At 42.1% G+C, this 27,042-nt stretch overlaps 1 protein-coding gene across 1 annotated transcript; it reads right to left on the bottom strand.

Moving 5' to 3' along the window:
• Window positions 1-439: 439 nt before the first annotated feature.
• mtif2 (mitochondrial translational initiation factor 2) lies at window positions 440-27,042 on the bottom strand. Its single transcript, XM_083970219.1, has 14 exons — window positions 26,944-27,042; window positions 25,145-25,299; window positions 23,674-23,788; window positions 22,945-23,116; window positions 20,138-20,298; window positions 12,117-12,293; window positions 11,179-11,318; window positions 9,942-10,066; window positions 8,741-8,945; window positions 6,051-6,303; window positions 4,987-5,127; window positions 4,083-4,247; window positions 2,821-2,961; window positions 440-743 (listed from the first exon to the last, which is right to left on the bottom strand). Exons 2-14 carry the CDS (start codon window positions 25,295-25,297, stop codon window positions 574-576), a joined length of 2,118 nt encoding a protein of 705 aa, XP_083826345.1. The 5' UTR covers window positions 25,298-25,299; window positions 26,944-27,042; the 3' UTR covers window positions 440-573.

The raw sequence follows: 27,042 nt of genomic DNA, 5'->3' as shown, positions 1-27,042 counted from the left end.
ACAGGAAGTGAAACTGACGGTTGGCCACGCCCACTTAGAGAGACAGGAAGTGAAACTGACGGTTGGCCACGCCCACTTAGAGAGACAGGAAGTGAAACTGACGGTTGGCCACGCCCACTTAGAGAGACAGGAAGTGAAACTGACGGTTGGCCACGCCCATTTAGAGAGACAGGAAGTGAAACTGACGGTTGGCCACGCCCATTTAGAGAGACAGGAAGTGAAACTGACGGTTGGCCACGCCCATTTAGAGAGACAGGAAGTGAAACTGACGGTTGGCCACGCCCATTTAGAGAGACAGGAAGTGAAACTGACGGTTGGCCACGCCCATTTAGAGAGACAGGAAGTGAAACCGTCTCTATCATTGGAGCAGCCGCTCATGGAGCATCTTTCCATTTATTGAATATCTTTGTTCATAATAAATCTAATCTCTGTATCGGTGCTCCATTGATCATCAGTCTCTTCTCTGTTTATTACATTTACATTTACAACATATGGTACAACATTCAGTCTCTGAGCAGCAGTGCATGATGGGAAGGTGCCGTCAGAACCCCGGTGCATGATGGGAAGGCGCCGTTAGAAGCCGGGGTTCCAGGAAGTGACCTGCGGCGACTCCACGTGCTCGAAGCAGACGATGACGTCACCGGGTCTGAAGTCCACGTCGCCTTCGACCGACAGACCACAGTCCATCCCCACCTTCACCGCCTGGACGTCGTCTTTGTGGTGCTTCAGCGCCAACAGGGAACCTGCACAGGAATGTTACAGGGAATGTCAGAGGAATGTCAGAGGAATGTTAGATAAATGTCCGAGAATATTAGATGAATGTCAGAGGAACGTCAGAGAATGTCAGAGGAATGACTTTCTTTCTTTCTTTCTTTCTTTTAACTCTATTGATTAGTGGTGCACTGTCCCTATGAAATAAACTAATAAATGAAAAAAAATGAAATGAAAATGTCAGAGGAATGTCAGATGAACGTCAGAGGAACGTCAGATGAATGTCAGAGGAACGTCAGATGAATGTCAGAGGAACGTCAGAGAATGTCAGAGGAACGTCAGATGAATGTCAGAGGAACGTCAGAGAATGTCAGAGGAACGTCAGAGAATGTCAGATGAATGTCAGAGGAACGTCAGAGAATGTCAGAGGAACGTCAGAGAATGTCAGATGAATGTCAGAGGAACGTCAGAGAATGTTGGCCTATAAATCTCTCTGCCCCCCAGCAGCAGCAAATCTTTTTGCTCCGTAGGTGGGTCTAGAAACGAGCCATAGGAACTTTTTGAGTCTGGAACACCGTTTGTGTTGACCAATCACAGCGCTCTATCTGTTTAGAGAGTCGTTGGGCGGCTTAACGCCATGACGACATACATTTTAATTGGCTCGTCAGGCTAACGTCATCCTGCTCTTTGCTCTGATTGGTCGTAGCGCTTCATCCCGCCCCCTATTGGTGCAGAGGCAGTTTGAAAGACAGCCTTCATCCCGCCCCCTGGACTGAGCCGAGGTCTACCGCTCGTTGACACACTAGACATGTTCATGATGTAGTCTGGTGCGTCAGGCTAGGAGAACGTCAGAGTCCAGATCCAGATCCTGGTCCAGGTCCTGGTCCAGGTCCAGTCTAGTCTAGTCTAGTCCAGGGGCCTCATTTATCAAAGAGGGTGTAAAACTGCTACTAAAAACACCCTAAATATTTACACCTTTTTCAGATCAATCAAACTGTGCGTACACACAACTCTCCGCAATAAATCACACAGGACTCAAGAATGGTGCACACGTGAACACACCTCTTACTCCGCCCCCGGAACGCCTATATACAACTATATATGGTCAGCACGTGCATATTTAATTAGCCATGTGCTCTCTGTGGCGCAGCAACAAGTGACAACAAAGTGACAACGGAGACAACCGGCGGAGGACGGGGGAAAGAAGCGGAACTTCTCCGCTTCTCCGAAAGCAGATACACGGGCAATAAATCAGTCAGAAAAATGATCTTGCATTTTAATAAGCTACAATAAAAACAAAAACCTCCCAAATCTCAACAAAAGGGAGCAGAAAGAAGAATAATCTAATGTAATCTGCCCGTTTATCCCAGAAAATCTTTTTTTTTTTTTTTTTTTTACCTAGATGTTAAAACAATGTAGGAAGCAGGATGATAGTTACCATTACTTTGCACGCCTTCCCACTACACAGTTACAGCTCTACTGGACTCGGTTTAGGTCATTTTCCATTACAGCTGAGTCCTTCACAGTTCCTCCTCAGGGCCGCGTTGTCTCACTCTTTATTCTCTCCTCTCGTCAGCTCCAAACACACGTGCACCTGGTTAACTCAGGTGACAGAATAATAACAGTCTAGGCTGCAGATCAGTGTGCGCTGCTGCCGGTGTGTTTTTAAACTTGGTTGGTTTGATCCTTGTCGGACGTCACACATAGCCTAATCAAAAAAGCAAAATCCACAATCCGCTCTGTTTATCAATTAACATAGAGCCTAGTGTTATTATAGAGCGGGTTGGATTGCCAGCAGCACCGGTCCACCACTACCACAATTACTTCATAAAATCCTACTGTGCTCTTCTAAATGTACTCCGCTCCTCTCTCCCTCTCACACTGCAGTTCTCTGACTCAGCAACGGTGTCGCCAATTCCTCCTGTTCCTCAAAAAAGGCGTACGCCAGGGTCAAAATGGGTGTAAATGTCCGCACTTTTCCCCGTCAGGTTTTGGTTTGATAGATCCCAAATTTGGCGGAGAAAAGTGCGTACGCACAAAACGAGGGGAAAATGGCGTAAAAAAAGGTGTATCCACAATGATAAATGAGGCCCCAGATCTTGGTCTTACCCTCCCACACGGTGTCTCGTCCTCTCTTCAGCCTGAACCGGTGCTGCCGGTCCAGCTGACCCTTGTGGACCCGACACCCGGCCACAGGAACCTTCTTCTTCCCCACGGAGACGTCGAACATGGCGAGGACGTCCGCCTCACCTGGAGGGGGGGGGGGCGACAGGGGAGACAGGTAGAGACAGGTGAGACAGGTAGAGACAGGTGAGACAGGTAGAGACAGGTGAGACAGGTAGAGACAGGTGAGACAGGTAGAGACAGGTGATACAGGCTCTGTATGGGAACGTTTTCTTTCCTTTACTCAGCAGCTGTCATGTGGAACGGCCTTCCTTTAAACCTTAAAGCTGTTAGCTCCTCCTACTTTCTTTTTAAGTCCTCAATAAAAAAAATGGTTAGCCAACCGATAAATGAAGCTAAGCGAAAGTTCAGACAGGAAGACTATCCCTTTAAGCACGCCTCAAAGCCCTTTCCCTGTTTTCCCGCTATCCTCTCGCTCCACCCTTATTCTCATAATTCCACCAATCACAGCCTGCCATCCTCTTTCTCTTCCACCAATCAGTCATTAGCGTCAAATTTAAAAGTTCTCTCTCTCTCTCTCCTGTCGTCCAGCCATTCTCAGCCGTCACCTCCACCCGGCACCACCTCCACCAAGATACAGACTGTCTTCATCTGGATCTTCAACCGAGGAGTTCCCTCATCAGGCTTCAAGCTTCCCACCGCCACCAGTGTCTCGGCCCGGGGGGGGGGGGATATAACTTCTTCAGATGCAGCTTCTCAGATCAGTTTACTCAGCTGGTCTACACCCCGTGGTCTAAGCGCCAAGGTTTATTTTGTTCACAATAAATGTAATTTCATCTTCATCTTCAAACCTGGCTCTCTCGTCATAAAATGGTCTGTCCTGATTGAAATGAAATCAAAAGAGCCGGGAAGCACCAGATTATTGTATTGTTTGTTTGTGTGTCTGTTTGGGACCTAATCTCTTGTTTTATCTGTTTCATCTTGTTCTTTCTCTTCAGTGTTGTCGTCTATGTGCCTTAGTGTCTCTCTCCCATGTTGTTAGTCCATGTGTTGTGTGTTTGTCTTCCTTGTTTTAAATCATGTGTAGCTGCTGTCGACCATCACATAGGACCACAATGGAAACAAGCCTTTACAAGGGCTTCATTGTGGTTTTAATCCTTTTCAACACTTGTCTAATATTGTTCAATAAAGTTTTCAATCAATCAATCAATGAGTCATGGATGAGCCTGTGCTGTTGTCTAACTCACCGATGACGTTCTCGGACTCGAGCGGTGGCAGTTTGCTGCTCAGTTCGTCCTTCAGCTCGTCGATCAGTTTGTAGATGATGTTGTGAAGCCGCAGCGGGACGCCGCGCTTCGCCGCCAGCTGCTGCACCGCGCGGCTCGCCGCCACGTTGAAGCCGTAGATCGAACCTGAGAGGGTCACAACCACAACCAGAACCTTCATTAGAGCTGAAACTGTTGATTATCGGTTTGATGTTGGACAGACAATCAATCAATAACTTAAAAAATGCCTTAAAGGGATAGTTCACTCATTATCTCCTCCCCCTCATGTGGACTGAGGGCTGGGAGAAGTTTCAGAGTCCTCCGTGGCTTCTCTGAGTTACAGGGGGTCTCGGCGTAGCAGTGCATGTCCATATGACGGTTGCAAATGGATACCAACTGTCTTTGTAACAAAAAGACACACCAAAAAACATCCAAATACCTCCATGCTGCTCGTATGTAATGTCCCTCTGGTATTGAAGCCCCGAAATGCGAAATTGTCCCGGGAAAAATTAAATAAGTCTATATTTCAAGCTTGTTTTGTAGCTTGAAATATAGACGGGGCTTCAATACAAGAGGGACATTACATACGAGCAGCATGGAGGTATCTGGATGTTTTTTGGTGTGTCTTTTTGTTACGAAGACAGTTGGTATCCATTTGCAACCGTTATATGGACATGCACTGCTACGCCGAGACCCCCTGTAACTCAGAGAAGCCACGGAGGACTCTGAAACTTCTCCCAGCCCTTAGTCCACATGAGGGGGAGGAGATCATGAGGGAAATTTCTATTTTGGGTGAACTATCCCTTTAAGGCTTTTATTTTGAAAGAGTTGCTGCTACAGTGAAACAGGAAGGTCAAGTGTTTGTCGTTGACCAGTGACCTCTTACCTCCGAAGGTGGCGGCCATGTTGACGTCGTTCTCCGAAACGTCTCCGATGCCGAAGTGGACGAGCTCCAGCTCACACTGCTGCTGGGCGTCGTAGCTGTCCAGGACGTTCAACATGGCGTCCACCGAGCCGTCCACGTCGCCTGCAGGTCATAAGGTCACGGTTTTAGTCACGTTCATACACTTTTGTCTAATGAAGTCAAGTTTCAGTCGACTGAAACTCTGAGCATTTCAGTTTATTTTAGTCAGAATAGCCCACAACTATTCATCTAGTTTTAGTGAATGATTTTAATCTCTTTCTAGTAATGTACTTCTTTTTAACCCAGTCAATATAGTATAATTACCTAGGATAGTATAGATGAACCAAATGTTTCTTTTAGTCAAACCCATTTCAGAATTCAAACATGGTTATCTGATTTAATAAATGGATGAATCCAAGGAAGAGTCTCAACACGGTCCAACCACTTGGACTAAATGAGGAACTCAACTTGTTGTTGAATGTTGATCTCTGTAGCCTAGATTGAAAATATTGGTCTTTGTGTACAGTCATTGACTAAAGTCTTGTCACATCACCATAGCTGGTCATTTTTTATTTTTTGTAACTGAGAATTACCATCGTTGGTTTTACATCTGCCACTGTTGCCACTTTCATGTTTTACTTTTATTATTACTTTATTTATTATTATCAATACTATGAATAATCATGCTGCTATGAGCACTTTGCACTTTGTCTACCTCATACATGTTGTCTAAATGTTGTCCATTGTCTAATTGTGTCTGTTTATGCCTCATCTTTGTATAGTAGCTTGTGGTCTGTGTAATTCTGTGTATTTTATTACTTTTATGTTATGTGTAGGGACTACAGATGGAAATTAGCTGGGAGCTAAATCTGGTGCAACCATCTTTTCATTTTTTTCCCTTTAAATGATGAATGTATTTGCACATTGTCCCTTATTAAACTAATAAAACTAAAACTTATGCATATTGTATGAACAAAAAAAGTAATAACTTGACTTGTAGTCGATCAATTGGAATTAGAAATGGCTCATATGAAAGACAAAGCCACCTTTGAGGATGAGCGGCAGCCGCAGCCGGTCGTCCTGTGTCTTCTCGCTGGGCCTGGTGGCGTAGCGGCTGCGGTTGGCTCGGTACAGCGCCGCCTTCTTCTGCCTCCAGCTGAGGTGAGAGAGCTCGGCCCGCTCCCGCTGGTAGAGCTCCAGGTGAGCTTGCTGCTTCAGCTCGATGGCGCTCTGCTCCTCCTGCAGCTTCAGCTCCTCCTCCTCGCCGCTCCGCCACTCCACCACCTCCCTGGCCCGCTGCTGCTCCGCCACAAACACACACCACAGAGGACATGATGTCATACACTGCAAAAACTCTACATCTTTCCAAGAATATTTGTCTTATTTCTAGTCAAAACTAATCTCTTTCTACTTAAAATAAGACTCATCACCTAAAAATTAACTTGTTTTTAGATCATTTTCACTTGTTTCAAACTAATTTTCACTTGAAATAAGTAGAAAAATCTGCCAGTGGACCAAGTTTTTCTTTCTTGTTACAAGCACAAAAAACTTGCTTTCACTGGCAGATTTTTCTACTTATTTCATAATAAAAATGTGAAAATGATCTAAAAACAAGTTAATATTTAGGTGATGAGTCTTATTTTAAGTATAATTAGATTTGCTTTGCGGCTTTTTTATTTTTTTTATTTTTTTTTTAATTTAAGGAGGACAATGCACATTAATGGACATAATAAAATGTAAAAGTGCCAGTGTTAGCCAACGGTTAGTTTACGACTGTAGGCCTAGTGCTCCTGGCAAGGTGTTAAAAGCCATTAAAATAAACACAAGGACATAACAACAGAATTCATAAAACAGGAAAAACACACATGTATCCAACAGAAACCAAAGAGAGACATTTAAAGGGATAGTTCAACATTTTGGCAAATTGGCCCATTGCCATAATCGCTATAGTCATAGCAGTAGGTTCGTTAACTTTATTTGTCGGTGCAAGGTATTTTTAGAACGGAGGAGCGAAGCGGCAGGCTGCTCAGAGCTACACTATGGAGGCTAAGGGAATTTCTTGGTTTCCCTCATCAAACTCATCAAATACAGAATCCCAAAACTCCAAAACGCTCTCATGGACAAGTTGTGACCTGCACAATCACCACGCTATGAGATAATAACGGAACGTTACGAAACGGAGCCGTTTTCGAGGTAAATACAGGGTAAATACAGAGTCTGCTTGCTGAAAAACTGTCCCTGAAGGCAACGCACATCAGCGGTTTTGCATGAATTTACGTCTAAAACAGCTCCGTCTCGTAACGTTCCGTTATTATCTCATAGCGTGGTGAATGTGCAGCTCACAACTTGTCCACAACAGCGTTTTTGAGTTGTTGGGTTGTGTATTTGATGAGTTTGATGAGGGAAACCCTTAGCGTCCATAGCATAGCCCTGAGCAGCCTGCCGCTTCGCTCCGCCGTTCTAAAAATAGCTTGCACCGACAATTAAAGGTAACGAACCTACTGCTATGACTATAGGGATTATGGCAATGGACCAATTTGCCAAAAATGTTGAACTATCCCTTTAACATGACGCTACTATGACAAAAGAAAAAACAAAAAAAGACTGTTTATGGATGGATAAGATGGATGAAGATGCAACAATGCAAAGACCAGAACAGGGTTTCTTGATGGAGTTGTGCTAGGATGGGTTGAGAACACAACAAAACCAAATATAGTACAGTGTGATATCCCAGTACGACCTCAGGGGGACCTGCATGTTAAGCAAATCAAAAGCAAGGACAAATACCAAAGCCAAATGCATTTCTGTTATTGGAGTAAAGTTATGCAATAGCCTTGACAATGAATTAAAATCATGTACAACTATCACCCAATTTAAAAGGATGTTTAAAATCAATGTATTGAATAAATATTTAACACTAGGATAAAGTAAGAAAATTATTATTACTAAATGGTGGTTCTGTTTGTTTTGTTTTGATACTATTCACTTTACTTACTCTCTTCGAGTGTCATTTTCCTACAAATTTCGTTTTGTTTTGTTATTGTAATGTTTCTTCCTGTAAACAGGGTACAGTAGGTATTAATAAGCTGCTTCTGCCTTCGCCCTTTCGCCCATATTGATCATGACATTTTGACTTGTTTGTGTATGTTAATGTTTTGTGGAATGGACGAATAAATCAATCAATCAATCAATATAGTGCAGTGTGATAACAGGGTTTATACAGGAATCTTGAAGTTAATTCTAATACTTTTTTAAGACTTTTCCAAGACCTTCTCAATATTTTTTAACACCTCACCGCCACTTCAAGCTGTAACCATTTACATCAGTGACACTTTTAACGTAATAACAGTTTTAGTTTGTGATAAAGACTATAGACCACTATGATACAACATAATTCAAGGATAATAAATCAAAGGCAAAGTTTATCAAAAATACAAAACATTGCTCCACTCAAAAAACAAAAACAACAATCTTCTTTTCTTTTTTATGTACTGGTTCATCTTTGTTTTTTAATAAAACTAATAAATTCACACACTTTCACAATGTTTTTTAGGACTCAAACTCTTAGACAACTAATTCATAAAAAATACCTTCAAAATGTAAGACTTTATAAAGTCCTGAAAAGACTTTTTAATACTTTTTAAGGGTCTTCATTTTCCCAAAATTGATTTATCACCTTTTAATACTTTTCAAGACCCCGCGGATACCCTGGATAAAGTGGGCGTGGCCTCCTCACCTCTGACTCCACCTCCAGGAAGCGCTCCCCTGCGGACGGCGGCTCCTTCCAGCCGACCACCTGCACGGCGCCGCTCGGCCCCGTCTCCTCCACCCGCCGCCCGTTCTCGTCGAACAGCAGTCGGACTTTGGCCCAGCTCCTCCCGGCCACCAGGACGCAGCCGCGCCGCAGCGTCCCCCGCTGGACGATCGCCGTGGTTACGGGCCTGAGGAGACACGGCGCGCGGTCACGACCCAGTGGTTGTAGTCTGTGTGATACTATATATTGGGAAATTTTAACACTTTTTCCTAGATTTTTTTTTGAGAAATTTTACCAGTTTCTTCTCATTTTTTCGGTTCTATTTTTTACTATTTTTTAAAGACATTTTTACCCCTTTTGTATTATTGCCCCCCCCCCCCCCCCCATTTTTTTGCGAAATTTTACCACATTTTTCTATAAATAAAATGTTTTTTTTACCACTTTTTCTAGAATTCTTGAGTAATTTTACCAGTTTCTTCTCAATTTAAAAAAACCTTTTACTATTTACTATATACTATTTTTACTTTTACCACTTTTTTTGTATTATTGTTTGAATTTTTTATTTAAATTTTACCACTTTTACTAGAATTTCTTTGAGAAATTTTACCAGTTTCTTCTAAAAAAAATTTAAACTGTTTTTTCTTTTTTTTTTAATTTACCACTTTTTCTGAGAAATTTTACCAGATTTTTCTAAAAAAAAAAAAACTTTTTTCACTTTTTTCTAATTCTTTTCTTTTTTTACTTTTTTGTTTATTTTTTTGTGAGAGTTTTTACCACTATTTTCTAGAAATGTTTCAACTTTTTTGGAGAAATAAACCACTTCTTTTCCAGAAATTTCTCTATAATCTTTCAAAAATGTAGCTAGGCCTAATTAAAACGTACATTGATTGTTTGTGTATTTCTGGTGTTTTGTCCAATGGGGGTCCGTGGTCTAGTTCCTTGATATAAAACAGTTAGAGAAGCAGCGTCTATGTGATACAAGTATGAACAGTTTACCACCTAAAAAGCAGTTTTACCCACTACAACACATTAGACTACACCACTGGTTGCTAGGTAACAGCAGTTTACCCACTACAACACATTAGACTACAGCACTGGTTGCTAGGTAACATTAGACTACAGCACTGGTCACGACAACGGTGACATCGTGTGATGACATCACACGGACAGGAAGTGACCTCACCCTTGGCCTCTGTCCGTGCGGCTCTCGATGACGACCCCCTCCACCGGGCCGCTGGGCTCGGCCTTCAGCTCCAACACCTCGGCCAACGCCACCGTGGCCTCGGCCAGCGCCAGCAGGTTGTCGCCCTGGCAACCACACAACATCATCACGTTAGACCGCAGTAGTGACGATGGGGGGGGCGGGGCTATTATTTATATCACTATTTATAAGATCTAATGCATTAAAATGTTCAGATATTGTGTTCCTAAAGACAATGGAAATCATTTTTCGAGTAAAGACCAGCAGCCTTCCAGCTTGTATCCTTCAGTTATTTAAATTAAGAAAAGGAAACTATAATAATAATTTAAGAGGGTTATTGATTTTTGAAATGTGTAAAGTTAGTGAGAACTAATATAAAATAGAAATGTGTTTAAAAGTCTTGGGAGTTAAAATGTGGAATAAGCTCAGTGATGAGTTGAAGACATGTAGTTCTTTGTTGAGTTTAAGAAAGCCTTGAAATGTAAAATAATGAAAAATTATAAAAATACAGTAATGATTACTTTCATCTTATTATTTTGGACTGCTGACATTCTAGACATTCTCTAAAAAATGTACTTGTTTTTAGATTGTTTTTAGATTTAATTTCATAGAGTGTAAAGGATAGGCAAATATAAGCCTTGGGCTTCAGCCTATTCCACAGCAAAAACTCAAGTATCTTACCAAGAACATTTGTCTTATTTCTAGTCAAAATGTCATTTCTAGTCAAAACAAATCTCATTCTACTTAAAATAAGACTCATCATATTAAAAGCAGCTTGTTTTTAGACACTTTTTACTTCTTTCAAGCAGATTTTCACTTGAAATAAGTAGAAAAATCTGATAGTGGAGCAAGTTTTTCTTCCTTATTAGCCTACAAGCACAAAAAACTTGCTTTCACTGGCAGATTTTTCAACTTATTTCAAGTGAAAATTAGTTTGAAACAAGTGAAAATGATCTAAAAACAAGTTAATTTTTAGGTGATGAGTCTTATTTTAAGTGGAAAGAGATTAGTTTTGACTAGAAATTAGATATTTGGACAAGAAATAAGACAAATATTCTTGGAAAGATGTTGAGTTTGTACAGTGTCCCTTTTCGGTCACTGTATGATATTTTCTTTTGTGTGTGTGTGTGTGTGTGTGTATGGTTGCAATTGTGTATAATATGTGCTGGCTAAATTGTTCACACAGAATGGTTGATTTTGATGTTGGTGTTGTTGTGACCTTCAGAGCGGAGATGTGGATCGCCTGGACGTCGCCGCCAAACTCCTCGCACACGACGTCATGAGCCAGGAGTTCCCGCTTCACCCGCGACGGATCGGCCTGAGGTTTGTCGCATTTGTTGACCGCCACGATGACGGGCACTGAGGGACAACGAGACAACGAGACACGGTGAGGACACACACACAACAGTAACAGTAGAACCATCATCACCATGCAACACTGCAAAAACTCTACATCTTTCCAAGAATATTTGTCTTATTTCTTGTCAAAATGTCTCAATTTTAGTCAAAACTAAACTCTTTCCACTTAAAATTAGACTCATCACATTAAAAGCAGTTTGTTTTTAGACACTTTTTACTTCTTTCAAGCAGATTTTCACTTGAAATAAGTAGAAAAATCTGATAGTGGAGCAAGTTTTTCTTTCTTATTACAAGCACAAAAAAACTTGCTTTCACTGGCAGATTTTTCTACTTATTTCAAGTGAAAATGTGGTCCTCTGTCTTTATGGACTTTCACTTTTCATGTTAATAGTTGTATAGTTTTGGGAACTACGGATGAAATTTAGCACCAGTTCTAAATCCGGTGTATTTCTTGTCAAAATGTCTCATTTCTAGTCAAAGCTAATCTCTTTCCACTTAAAATAAGACTCATCACCTAAAAATTAACTTGTTTTTAGATCATTTTCACTTGTTTCAAACTAATTTTCACTTGAAATAAGTAGAAAAAGTTTTTTGTGCTTGTAATAAGAAAGAAAAACTTGCTCCACTATCAGATTTTTCTACTTATTTCAAGTGAAAATCTGCTTGAAAGAAGTAAAAAGTGTCTAAAAACAAGCTGCTTTTTAATGTATATGTATAAATATACTTATTTTAGTTATAATGAGATTAGTTTTGACTAGAAAGAAGACAGATATTCTTGGTAAGATTGTGTGCTCCCACCTCCCGCCCTCTTGGCGTGTTGGATCGACTCGACCGTCTGGTTCATGACGCCGTCGTCAGCGGCGACCACCAGGATCACCAGGTCGGTGGCGTCGGCGCCGCGGGACCTCATGGAGGAGAAGGCGGCGTGGCCCGGAGTGTCCAGGAAGGTGATCCGCTCTCCGGTCGGCAGCTGGACTGGAGACAGGAGAGAGAATGTCAGAGAATGTCAGAGAATGCCAGAGTAACATCAGAAAATATTAGAGGAATGTCAGCGAATGTCAGAGGAATGTCAGCGAATGTCAGAGGTATGTCAGCGAATGTCAGAGAATGCCAGAGTAACATCAGAAAATATTAGAGGAATGTCAGCGAATGTCAGAGGAATGTCAGCGAATGTCAGAGGTATGTCAGCGAATGTCAGAGAATGCCAGAGTAACATCAGAAAATATTAGAGGAATGTCAGCGAATGTCAGAGGTATGTCAGAGAATGTCAGAGAATGCCAGAGTAACATCAGAAAATATTAGAGGAATGTCAGCGAATGTCAGAGGAATGTCAGCGAATGTCAGAGGTATGTCAGCGAATGTCAGAGAATGCCAGAGTAACATCAGAAAATATTAGAGGAATGTCAGCGAATGTCAGAGGAATGTCAGCGAATGTCAGAGGTATGTCAGCGAATGTCAGAGAATGCCAGAGTAACATCAGAAAATATTAGAGGAATGTCAGCGAATGTCAGAGGTATGTCAGAGAATGTCAGAGAATGCCAGAGTAACATCAGAAAATATTAGAGGAATGTCAGCGAATGTCAGAGGAATGTCAGCGAATGTCAGAGGTATGTCAGCGAATGTCAGAGAATGCCAGAGTAACATCAGAAAATATTAGAGGAATGTCAGCGAATGTCAGAGGAATGTCAGCGAATGTCAGAGGTATGTCAGAGAATGTCAGAGAATGCCAGAGTAACATCAGAAAATATTAGAGGAATGTCAGCGAATGTCAGAGGTATGTCAGCGAATGTCAGAGAATGCCAGAGTAACATCAGAAAATATTAGAGGAATGTCAGCGAATGTCAGAGGTATGTCAGCGAATGTCAGAGGTATGTCAGAGAATGTCAGAGAATGCCAGAGTAACATCAGAAAATATTAGAGGAATGTCAGCGAATGTCAGAGGAATGTCAGCGAATGTCAGAGGTATGTCAGCGAATGTCAGAGAATGCCAGAGTAACATCAGAAAATATTAGAGGAATGTCAGCGAATGTCAGAGGAATGTCAGCGAATGTCAGAGGTATGTCAGCGAATGTCAGAGAATGCCAGAGTAACATCAGAAAATATTAGAGGAATGTCAGCGAATGTCAGAGGTATGTCAGAGAATGTCAGAGAATGCCAGAGTAACATCAGAAAATATTAGAGGAATGTCAGCGAATGTCAGAGGAATGTCAGCGAATGTCAGAGGTATGTCAGCGAATGTCAGAGAATGCCAGAGTAACATCAGAAAATATTAGAGGAATGTCAGCGAATGTCAGAGGAATGTCAGCGAATGTCAGAGGTATGTCAGCGAATGTCAGAGAATGCCAGAGTAACATCAGAAAATATTAGAGGAATGTCAGCGAATGTCAGAGGAATGTCAGCGAATGTCAGAGGTATGTCAGCGAATGTCAGAGAATGCCAGAGTAACATCAGAAAATATTAGAGGAATGTCAGCGAATGTCAGAGGAATGTCAGCGAATGTCAGAGGTATGTCAGCGAATGTCAGAGAATGCCAGAGTAACATCAGAAAATATTAGAGGAATGTCAGCGAATGTCAGAGGTATGTCAGAGAATGTCAGAGAATGCCAGAGTAACATCAGAAAATATTAGAGGAATGTCAGCGAATGTCAGAGGAATGTCAGCGAATGTCAGAGGTATGTCAGCGAATGTCAGAGAATGCCAGAGTAACATCAGAAAATATTAGAGGAATGTCAGCGAATGTCAGAGGAATGTCAGCGAATGTCAGAGGTATGTCAGCGAATGTCAGAGAATGCCAGAGTAACATCAGAAAATATTAGAGGAATGTCAGCGAATGTCAGAGGTATGTCAGCGAATGTCAGAGAATGCCAGAGTAACATCAGAAAATATTAGAGGAATGTCAGCGAATGTCAGAGGAATGTCAGCGAATGTCAGAGGTATGTCAGAGAATGTCAGAGAATGCCAGAGTAACATCAGAAAATATTAGAGGAATGTCAGCGAATGTCAGAGGAATGTCAGCGAATGTCAGAGGTATGTCAGCGAATGTCAGAGAATGCCAGAGTAACATCAGAAAATATTAGAGGAATGTCAGCGAATGTCAGAGGAATGTCAGCGAATGTCAGAGGTATGTCAGCGAATGTCAGAGAATGCCAGAGTAACATCAGAAAATATTAGAGGAATGTCAGCGAATGTCAGAGGTATGTCAGAGAATGTCAGAGAATGCCAGAGTAACATCAGAAAATATTAGAGGAATGTCAGCGAATGTCAGAGGAATGTCAGCGAATGTCAGAGGTATGTCAGCGAATGTCAGAGAATGCCAGAGTAACATCAGAAAATATTAGAGGAATGTCAGCGAATGTCAGAGGAATGTCAGCGAATGTCAGAGGTATGTCAGCGAATGTCAGAGAATGCCAGAGTAACATCAGAAAATATTAGAGGAATGTCAGCGAATGTCAGAGGAATGTCAGCGAATGTCAGAGGTATGTCAGCGAATGTCAGAGAATGCCAGAGTAACATCAGAAAATATTAGAGGAATGTCAGCGAATGTCAGAGGTATGTCAGAGAATGTCAGAGAATGCCAGAGTAACATCAGAAAATATTAGAGGAATGTCAGCGAATGTCAGAGGAATGTCAGCGAATGTCAGAGGTATGTCAGAGAATGTCAGAGAATGCCAGAGTAACATCAGAAAATATTAGAGGAATGTCAGCGAATGTCAGAGGAATGTCAGCGAATGTCAGAGGTATGTCAGCGAATGTCAGAGAATGCCAGAGTAACATCAGAAAATATTAGAGGAATGTCAGCGAATGTCAGAGGAATGTCAGCGAATGTCAGAGGTATGTCAGCGAATGTCAGAGAATGCCAGAGTAACATCAGAAAATATTAGAGGAATGTCAGCGAATGTCAGAGGTATGTCAGAGAATGTCAGAGAATGCCAGAGTAACATCAGAAAATATTAGAGGAATGTCAGCGAATGTCAGAGGAATGTCAGCGAATGTCAGAGGTATGTCAGCGAATGTCAGAGAATGCCAGAGTAACATCAGAAAATATTAGAGGAATGTCAGCGAATGTCAGAGGAATGTCAGAGAATGTCAGAGGTATGTCAGCGAATGTCAGAGAATGCCAGAGTAACATCAGAAAATATTAGAGGAATGTCAGCGAATGTCAGAGGAATGTCAGCGAATGTCAGAGGTATGTCAGCGAATGTCAGAGAATGCCAGAGTAACATCAGAAAATATTAGAGGAATGTCAGCGAATGTCAGAGGAATGTCAGCGAATGTCAGAGGTATGTCAGCGAATGTCAGAGAATGCCAGAGTAACATCAGAAAATATTAGAGGAATGTCAGCGAATGTCAGAGGTATGTCAGAGAACGTCAGAGAATGCCAGAGTAACATCAGAAAATATTAGAGGAATGTCAGCGAATGTCAGAGGAATGTCAGCGAATGTCAGAGGTATGTCAGAGAATGTCAGAGAATGCCAGAGTAACATCAGAAAATATTAGAGGAATGTCAGCGAATGTCAGAGGAATGTCAGCGAATGTCAGAGGTATGTCAGCGAATGTCAGAGAATGCCAGAGTAACATCAGAAAATATTAGAGGAATGTCAGCGAATGTCAGAGGAATGTCAGCGAATGTCAGAGGTATGTCAGCGAATGTCAGAGAATGCCAGAGTAACATCAGAAAATATTAGAGGAATGTCAGCGAATGTCAGAGGTATGTCAGAGAATGTCAGAGAATGCCAGAGTAACATCAGAAAATATTAGAGGAATGTCAGCGAATGTCAGAGGAATGTCAGCGAATGTCAGAGGTATGTCAGCGAATGTCAGAGAATGCCAGAGTAACATCAGAAAATATTAGAGGAATGTCAGCGAATGTCAGAGGAATGTCAGCGAATGTCAGAGGTATGTCAGCGAATGTCAGAGAATGCCAGAGTAACATCAGAAAATATTAGAGGAATGTCAGCGAATGTCAGAGGTATGTCAGCGAATGTCAGAGAATGCCAGAGTAACATCAGAAAATATTAGAGGAATGTCAGCGAATGTCAGAGGAATGTCAGCGAATGTCAGAGGTATGTCAGAGAATGTCAGAGAATGCCAGAGTAACATCAGAAAATATTAGAGGAATGTCAGCGAATGTCAGAGGAATGTCAGCGAATGTCAGAGGTATGTCAGCGAATGTCAGAGAATGCCAGAGTAACATCAGAAAATATTAGAGGAATGTCAGCGAATGTCAGAGGAATGTCAGCGAATGTCAGAGGTATGTCAGCGAATGTCAGAGAATGCCAGAGTAACATCAGAAAATATTAGAGGAATGTCAGCGAATGTCAGAGGTATGTCAGAGAATGTCAGAGAATGCCAGAGTAACATCAGAAAATATTAGAGGAATGTCAGCGAATGTCAGAGGAATGTCAGCGAATGTCAGAGGTATGTCAGCGAATGTCAGAGAATGCCAGAGTAACATCAGAAAATATTAGAGGAATGTCAGCGAATGTCAGAGGAATGTCAGCGAATGTCAGAGGTATGTCAGCGAATGTCAGAGAATGCCAGAGTAACATCAGAAAATATTAGAGGAATGTCAGCGAATGTCAGAGGAATGTCAGCGAATGTCAGAGGTATGTCAGCGAATGTCAGAGAATGCCAGAGTAACATCAGAAAATATTAGAGGAATGTCAGCGAATGTCAGAGGTATGTCAGAGAATGTCAGAGAATGCCAGAGTAACATCAGAAAATATTAGAGGAATGTCAGCGAATGTCAGAGGAATGTCAGCGAATGTCAGAGGTATGTCAGAGAATGTCAGAGAATGCCAGAGTAACATCAGAAAATATTAGAGGAATGTCAGCGAATGTCAGAGGAATGTCAGCGAATGTCAGAGGTATGTCAGCGAATGTCAGAGAATGCCAGAGTAACATCAGAAAATATTAGAGGAATGTCAGCGAATGTTAGAGGAATGTCAGCGAATGTCAGAGGTATGTCAGAGAATGTCAGAGAATGCCAGAGTAACATCAGAAAATATTAGAGGAATGTCAGCGAATGTCAGAGGTATGTCAGAGAATGTCAGAGAATGCCAGAGTAACATCAGAAAATATTAGAGGAATGTCAGCGAATGTCAGAGGAATGTCAGCGAATGTCAGAGGTATGTCAGCGAATGTCAGAGAATGCCAGAGTAACATCAGAAAATATTAGAGGAATGTCAGCGAATGTCAGAGGAATGTCAGCGAATGTCAGAGGTATGTCAGCGAATGTCAGAGAATGCCAGAGTAACATCAGAAAATATTAGAGGAATGTCAGCGAATGTCAGAGGTATGTCAGCGAATGTCAGAGAATGCCAGAGTAACATCAGAAAATATTAGAGGAATGTCAGCGAATGTCAGAGGTATGTCAGCGAATGTCAGAGGTATGTCAGAGAATGTCAGAGAATGCCAGAGTAACATCAGAAAATATTAGAGGAATGTCAGCGAATGTCAGAGGAATGTCAGCGAATGTCAGAGGTATGTCAGCGAATGTCAGAGAATGCCAGAGTAACATCAGAAAATATTAGAGGAATATCAGCGAATGTCAGAGGAATGTCAGCGAATGTCAGAGGTATGTCAGCGAATGTCAGAGAATGCCAGAGTAACATCAGAAAATATTAGAGGAATGTCAGCGAATGTCAGAGGTATGTCAGAGAATGTCAGAGAATGCCAGAGTAACATCAGAAAATATTAGAGGAATGTCAGCGAATGTCAGAGGAATGTCAGCGAATGTCAGAGGTATGTCAGCGAATGTCAGAGAATGCCAGAGTAACATCAGAAAATATTAGAGGAATGTCAGCGAATGTCAGAGGAATGTCAGCGAATGTCAGAGGTATGTCAGCGAATGTCAGAGAATGCCAGAGTAACATCAGAAAATATTAGAGGAATGTCAGCGAATGTCAGAGGAATGTCAGCGAATGTCAGAGGAATGTCAGCGAATGTCAGAGAATGCCAGAGTAACATCAGAAAATATTAGAGGAATGTCAGCGAATGTCAGAGGAATGTCAGCGAATGTCAGAGGTATGTCAGCGAATGTCAGAGAATGCCAGAGTAACATCAGAAAATATTAGAGGAATGTCAGCGAATGTCAGAGGTATGTCAGAGAATGTCAGAGAATGCCAGAGTAACATCAGAAAATATTAGAGGAATGTCAGCGAATGTCAGAGGAATGTCAGCGAATGTCAGAGGTATGTCAGCGAATGTCAGAGAATGCCAGAGTAACATCAGAAAATATTAGAGGAATGTCAGCGAATGTCAGAGGAATGTCAGCGAATGTCAGAGGTATGTCAGAGAATGTCAGAGAATGCCAGAGTAACATCAGAAAATATTAGAGGAATGTCAGCGAATGTCAGAGGTATGTCAGCGAATGTCAGAGAATGCCAGAGTAACATCAGAAAATATTAGAGGAATGTCAGCGAATGTCAGAGGAATGTCAGCGAATGTCAGAGGTATGTCAGAGAATGTCAGAGAATGCCAGAGTAACATCAGAAAATATTAGAGGAATGTCAGCGAATGTCAGAGGAATGTCAGCGAATGTCAGAGGTATGTCAGCGAATGTCAGAGAATGCCAGAGTAACATCAGAAAATATTAGAGGAATGTCAGCGAATGTCAGAGGAATGTCAGCGAATGTCAGAGGTATGTCAGCGAATGTCAGAGAATGCCAGAGTAACATCAGAAAATATTAGAGGAATGTCAGCGAATGTCAGAGGTATGTCAGCGAATGTCAGAGAATGCCAGAGTAACATCAGAAAATATTAGAGGAATGTCAGCGAATGTCAGAGGAATGTCAGCGAATGTCAGAGGTATGTCAGCGAATGTCAGAGAATGCCAGAGTAACATCAGAAAATATTAGAGGAATGTCAGCGAATGTCAGAGGAATGTCAGCGAATGTCAGAGGTATGTCAGCGAATGTCAGAGAATGCCAGAGTAACATCAGAAAATATTAGAGGAATGTCAGCGAATGTCAGAGGAATGTCAGCGAATGTCAGAGGTATGTCAGCGAATGTCAGAGAATGCCAGAGTAACATCAGAAAATATTAGAGGAATGTCAGCGAATGTCAGAGGTATGTCAGAGAATGTCAGAGAATGCCAGAGTAACATCAGAAAATATTAGAGGAATGTCAGCGAATGTCAGAGGAATGTCAGCGAATGTCAGAGGTATGTCAGCGAATGTCAGAGAATGCCAGAGTAACATCAGAAAATATTAGAGGAATGTCAGCGAATGTCAGAGGAATGTCAGCGAATGTCAGAGGTATGTCAGCGAATGTCAGAGAATGCCAGAGTAACATCAGAAAATATTAGAGGAATGTCAGCGAATGTCAGAGGTATGTCAGCGAATGTCAGAGAATGCCAGAGTAACATCAGAAAATATTAGAGGAATGTCAGCGAATGTCAGAGGAATGTCAGCGAATGTCAGAGGTATGTCAGAGAATGTCAGAGAATGCCAGAGTAACATCAGAAAATATTAGAGGAATGTCAGCGAATGTCAGAGGAATGTCAGCGAATGTCAGAGGTATGTCAGAGAATGATAGAGAATGTCAAATCCATGTGTAGCTACTGTCTACCATCAAATAGGACCACAATGGAAACAAGCCTTTGGGCTTTATTGTGTTTTTAATCCTTTTGAACACTTGTCTAATGTTGTTCAATAAAGTTTTCAATCAATCAATCAATCAATCAATCAATCAATCAATCAATCAATCAATCAATCAATCAATCAATCAATCAATCAATCAATCAACCAATCAATCAATCAGAGAACGCCAGAGGAATGCCAGAGAATGCCAGAGGAATGATTGACAGGTGACTCTACCCAGGAATGCTCCGATGTGCTGTGTGATGCCTCCGGCCTCCGTGGCGACGATCTGACTCTTCCTCAGGGAGTCGAGCAGCGTGGTTTTCCCGTGGTCCACGTGGCCCATGATGGTGACGATGGGGGGGCGGGGCTTCAGGCTGGAGGGGTCGGCCGCTGGTCTGTGGGTCAGAGGTCAGAGGTCAGAGTTACAACAACATAGGGGTGGGCGATATGGCGATATTAGATCGTGAAGGATTAGAGCGTGTAGACGATCTGCCAAAGTGCAGAGATCGTAGGATCGTCTGGGGCTCATTCTATAAACTGCAGTTCTATGTTGCAAAGCACAAACAAAGGACATTTGCAAAGTTTGCTAAAAGAGATAACAACAGTTACTTTATTTTGTATTTTTATTTTACCCTTTTCAATCAGCTATTTAGTGTTTTGATACACTTAAAATCCTGTTCAAATGACTGTGTTGAATAAAACAAACAGTAATGTCTTCATTAATATTTTACTTTCATGTTTATTGAAAGCTATACCTTTTATTTTGCAAGACTCCACTTTATTATTTTTTTTATCATCTTTTATTTTACTATGTTTACGTTGTTTGCACATGTTGGCAAAACTGCAATTATTTAGATTAAAATCTGTTCAGAAAGGTTCTTTGGCCTAAATTGTCTGTTTTTCGATTTTAGATCGTGATGAAATCGAAATCGTGACTTCATTTTTAAAAAATCGTGATATGATATTTTTTCCATATCGCCCACTCCTACAACAACAGGACTTAGACATTCTGACTTGTGTTGGAGATGTGATGCTTCTCGTGGTACTTTTGTTCATATGTTGTATTCATGCCCCATGATAGACTTACTATGGTCTAAGATTATCTCCTTCATTAACACTGTAATGTCCTCTACTCTGGCACAACAACCGCTGCTTTGTCTACTAGATGTGCTACCAAAGGGAAGTGGTCTAACTGTCCACCAGACGATACGGTGTAGAACAGCACTTATTACTGGATGCAGGATAGAACTGCGACACTGGAAAACAAAATAAGTTTTACAGGTGAAGGAATGGGTCGATGAGATGGCCAAGATTGCTTCCTACGAACGTCTTAGTTATAGGTTGGTTGTTAAGACAAATAAGACTTATACATGAAAATATGGGGCCCTTATACAGCAGCATCTTGATACAATTGCTCTATGGCTAAGCCACACCCCCTAACACGATGAGCCAATCACAGTGCGCATAGCTAGCCCATACACTGGGACATTCTCTGCTTCCACGTCCATTGAAATGCATTGCAGTTAGTCAGTTTTCATTGGTTTTTATATGTTTTTTCTTGACATTTTAAGTTTAAAATGGTCAAACGGTGTTCATGGGGAACATGCAACTCTGACACTAGGTATCCTGAGAGGCCACGGGGGGGATTTTTTTTTACCTTTTCCCAAACCACATCTCAACCAAGAGAAGTGTCTGCTCTGGATAAAGTTATGCAGTAGACCACAACACCAACTAAACGTGGATAAACTTAAAGGGATAGTTCACCCAAAATTCAAATTTCACTCATTATCTACTCACCCTTATGTCAACTAATAGCTGTGAGAATTTTCAGAGTCCTCCGTTCCTTCTCTGAGTTACGGGGGGGTCTGCGCAGCAGTATTTGTCCATATAATGGTTGTGAATGGATACCACGTTTCTTCGTCCAAAAAGACACACCAAAAAACATCCAAATACCTCCATGCTGCTCGTCTGTAATGTCCCTCTGGTATTGAAGCCCCGACATGAGAAATTGTTCTGAAAAAAATTAAATAAGTCTATATTTTAAGCTTGTTTGTAGCGGAAGCTCCCAGTGTCTCAGTTCACTGCTCTGCCTGTGTCAGTGCAAATCTCACGTGATTTGCACTGACCGGCGGAACAATTTCTCATGTCGGGGCTTCAATACAAGAGGGACATTACAGACGAGCAGTATGGAGGTATTTGGATGTTTTTTGGTGTGTCTTTTTGGACGAAGAAACGTGGTATCCATTCACAACCATTATATGGACAAATACTGCTGCGCAGACCCCCCCGTAACTCAGAGAAGGAACGGAGGACTCTGAAAATTCTCACAGCTATTAGTTGACATAAGGGTGAGTAGATAATGAGTGAAATTTGAATTTTGGGTGAACTATCCCTTTAACAAGGATGTCTACATCTGTTCTAAGTGAAGTCAACAACGTATTTGAGGCAACATATTGTCAGAGATGTTTAGATGTTAGCCAGTATCACAACTAAGCATAAAGTCCGCTAGCTTAATGCTAACGTATAATGTAAAACTCCATAGACAGGCTAACAGAAATTAGCCCGTCGCTATCGGCGTTTCGCGGCAACCGACAGCCATAGCAGTAAAGCTAAGTGAAGTTTTGGTGACTTCCAGATGATATTTAATCTTTCTGCCTCCTGTGAAATGTCTCTACTGTGACAGCTGTTGCCATAGCAACTGTCACCGAATGTTGACTGTTTGTCCCAGTGAGTGGAGGGGGCGGGGCTTAGCCAGAGGTCAATTGTGGGTTGCACCCTTAGGCTAACTTCTGTCACCAGTCATCATTTGTTTGCATATTATTCATATTGGTGTAGGTTTATCGTCTCTGTTGGACTCCCTCTGTGTGTTTGTCTTTGTCTTTGTTTTGTTTTTTAGAGGCTCTGTTCGACCTGTGGTATGGTTGGTATGTATTTATTTTCTTGCTGAAAATTAATAAAAAGTGAATTACAAAAAAAAAAAAGAGTTACAACAGCAGAGAGCAGGAACTCGTCCTGATTGGCTGCTGCAGGTCAGCTGTCACCTGGGGTGTGCGTCCCTGTTGACCTTGGGTTTGCTCTCGCTCAGTTTGGCCCATTTGAACTTCATCCCCGACCGCGTCACCACCTCCTTGATCCACTTCTCCTCCAGAACCGAGTCGGGCTCGAGCTGGTCCGGGTCCACGGCCGTGTTCAGCAGCGCCTCCAGCACGTGATCTGAGGGGCAGAACATTCACTAAACCTTCTTAGGAAAAAAATTCTTATTCCTCTTATACGTATGTGTCATTTCTTTCATAACTTCAGTGTTAAGAAGAAAAAAGTTCAGAAAAGTTCTTCTCAACCTTGACCTGTCTTAAACTCCTACGTTGAATAGGTGTAATATCACCTTTTTCAACACATTTTAGACAAGTTTAGACTAGTAGGTCATAGTAAGTAAATATATTTTTAAATGAATTACACAAAGAGCCTGTTAACTGTCAGTTAGCATGTTAGTTAACGGCCACTTCAGCCAAACCCTCTTGTCTTATTATTTTTGTCTCTTGTCTTATATTTTACCCTCTGTTATTCCCATATTATTCATTTCATCCACCATAACCTCCAGCTCCTCTCTTGAGAAGTTTCTGCATCTCTTTTTGTCCTTCTCCATGGTTAGTGAGTGACTGGTTAAGATATGATAATAACTGCTGCTGTTTTCACTACGTAGCTAAGTTACCACAGTTACAGCTGATGCTTTCCTGTTGCTATGGTAACCGCCAGCTGGTTCTGGTTCTTACCGTAGTCCTTCTTCATGGCGTTGGCGAGCGCCGCCACCGTCATCCTCTGACTGATCTCCACTTCCTGTTTGTCCACTTTGGGTTTGACCTTCTGGACTTTCTTCTGACCTTTGACCTGGAGGAACAAAAACACTGTCAGAGACCGAGGCTTCCTATTGGCTGTCAGAGACCGGGCCGAGGCTTCCTATTGGCTGCTAGACCGGACCGAGGCTTCCTATTGGCTGTCAGAGACCGAGGCTTCCTATTGGCTGCTAGACCGGGCCGAGGCTTCCTATTGGCTGTCAGAAACCGGGCCGAGGCTTCCTATTGGCTGCTAGACCGGGCCGAGGCTTCCTATTGGCTGCTAGAGACCGAGGCTTCCTATTGGCTGCTAGACCGGGCCGAGGCTTCCTATTGGCTGCTAGACCGGACCGAGGCTTCCTATTGGCTGCTAGACCGGACCGAGGCTTCCTATTGGCTGTCAGAAACCGGGCCGAGGCTTCCTATTGGCTGCTAGACCGGGCCGAGGCTTCCTATTGGCTGCTAGAGACCGAGGCTTCCTATTGGCTGCTAGACCGGGCCGAGGCTTCCTATTGGCTGCTAGACCGGGCCGAGGCTTCCTATTGGCTGCTAGACCGGACCGAGGCTTCCTATTGGCTGCTAGACCGGACCGAGGCTTCCTATTGGCTGCTAGAGACCGAGGCTTCCTATTGGCTGCTAGACCGGGCCGAGGCTTCCTATTGGCAGCTAGAGACCGAGGCTTCCTATTGGCTGCTAGACCGGACCGAGGCTTCCTATTGGCTGCTAGACCGGGCCGAGGCTTCCTATTGGCTGCTAGACCGGACCGAGGCTTCCTATTGGCTGCTAGACCGGACCGAGGCTTCCTATTGGCTGCTAGACCGGGCTGAGGCTTCCTATTGGCTGCTACAGACCGAGGCTTCCTATTGGCTGTCAGAGACAGAGGCTTCCTATTGGCTGTCAGAGACCGGACCGAGGCTTCCTATTGGCCGCCACGGTCGGTCATTTCCTATTGGCTGCCATGGTCGGTCGTTTCCTATTACACTGCAAAAACTCAAAAACGTACCAAGAATATTTGTCTCATTTCTAGTCAAAACTAATCTCATTCTACTTAGAATCAGACTCATCACATAAAAAGCAGCTTGTTTTTAGACACTTTTTACTTCTTTCAAGCAGATTTTCACTTGAAATAAGTAGAAAAATCTGATAGCGGAGCAAGTTTTTCTTTCTTATTACAAACACAAAAAACTTGCTTTCACCGGCAGATTTTTCTACTTATTTCAAGTGAAAATGAGTTTGAAACAAGTGAAAATGATCTAAAAACAAGTAAATTTTTAGGTGATGAGTCTTATTTTAAGTGGAAAGAGATTATTTTAGACTAGAAATAAGACATTTTGACTAGAAATAAGACAAATATTCTTGGAAAGACTTTGAGTTTTTGCAGTGTGGCTGCCACGGTTGGTCGTTTCCTCACCTGTTTGGCGGCGTACTTCCTGTCCTGCTGACAGAGCGAGGGGGCGGAGCTCCAGGACGGAGACAGGAAGCTGCTGAGCAGAACCGGGTCGGCGTGGACCAGCCGCCGGCCGCCGCGCATCACCGATGACATCACTGATGACATCACATTCATACCTGCAGAGAGAACAGTTAGTTTAGTTTATTGGCACATTATCTACTTCTACGATGTAGAAACAACAGTGGTGGTCTTCAAAGTCAAAAATAGATAGAAATGAATAATTGTAATTAATTCATTCAAATAATTCATTTTACAATAAGAGAGATTTTTTTTGTAGCAATTTAGATACAAAATGAAAGATAAAGATTGATAGATCTAGAACAAATCTTTTCTAACGAAAGAGTGTTTTTTTCAGTTGTTTTTGAACAAAGACAGTGTAGAGAGAGAGACTGGTTTTAGTGATGGAGGTCAATTGTTAAAGTGGAAATCTGACAATATGGAAGATGGAAGTCATTTCAATGTGTTGTATGTGTATGATATGAATGTGTGAGGAAAACCTGAATGGGAAGGCATGAGATAGACAGACACACTCATCCATAACACACAGGTTTGGTTTACTATCTATCTAAATAGAAGAGGCAGTAGCTACATTATGTCAGACTGTTGGTAGATCATTCATAAATCAAAAACAGAGACTGGACCCTTGACCCCATGAAGGAGTTTATATCTCTAACTGAATCATGCTTATATAGAAACATAATGAACATAATGAACCATTTGACAGCAACATCATGAAACCCATAGGCTATTTATATAATTTAGATATAAGAATGTTAGAAATAAGAATGAGAGAGGGAGGGGGGACAGACAGAACCTGGACCAGAACCACAGGACCAATAAAACGTTTGAACCGCAGTGAAGTTAGTTTTAAGTTGGATATTTGACAGACATTCACTCCTTCTCAATGCATTAAAAATGCATATAAAATATTAGCCTACATGTGTTTAAATGCAATAACAACAGGTGTGTGTCATAGAGGAGGCTGAGCTCTACCATCCTGTGGTGATTCTGAGTCAACAGGTCACATGACCTGGGAGTTATTGAGCTATAACGCTCATATTTACTGTATAATATATATAAAAGATTCAGTCATGTGACCTGTTGACTCAAAACCAACACAGGATGGTAGAGCTATAAGTCTCCTCTATGACACACACCTGTTGTTGTTGTTTTTTTTATAATGTTTTATTAAACATGGTGTCTTGCACCATAGGTGCCCAGCCCTCATGGGCTTACAGGACACACACCAAACACAAAACAAACACCAGCACACACAGGAGGATAAGGAATACATGCTCGTACGCATGCATGCATGCACTGCATTTAAACACATATTTCTATGAATGTTTAATGTATTGAAAAGGAGAATGTCTGTCAGATATCCAACTGAAAACTAACTTCACTGACTGGAACCTTGACCCCATGAAGGAGTTAATAGCTCTAACTGAGTCATGCTTATTATATTTATAGAAACATAATGAACATAATGAACCGTTTGGCAGCAACATCATGAAACACATTCTATATTCATATAATGTAGATATAAGAATGTTAGAAATAAGAAAGAGAGAGGAGGGGGGAAGAAACTGGACCAGAACCACAGGACCAATGTGACGTTTGACAGGTTTCTGGCTCTGAGTCCTGGACTGAACGAACCGAAGCGGACCTGGTTCTAGTTCTGGTTCTGAACTCTGATCCGGCTCAGGGTTAGGGTTAGTCCGGGTCCGGGTGACCCAGGTCCTGGTTCCGTCTGGTCTCACCTGTCTTAGCCGGTTCTCCTCGGATCAGATCATCCTCCTCTCAGTCCGTCGCTGCTCGCTGGGCGCCGCCATGACAGTGCGTCACACCGGAAAGAGCCG

Source organism: Trachurus trachurus (assembly GCF_905171665.1).
Source record: "Trachurus trachurus genome assembly, chromosome: 1".
Lineage (NCBI taxonomy): Eukaryota > Metazoa > Chordata > Actinopteri > Carangiformes > Carangidae > Trachurus > Trachurus trachurus.
The sequence above is the reverse complement of the archived record's forward strand: the minus strand, read 5'-3'. Positions and strand labels throughout refer to the sequence as shown.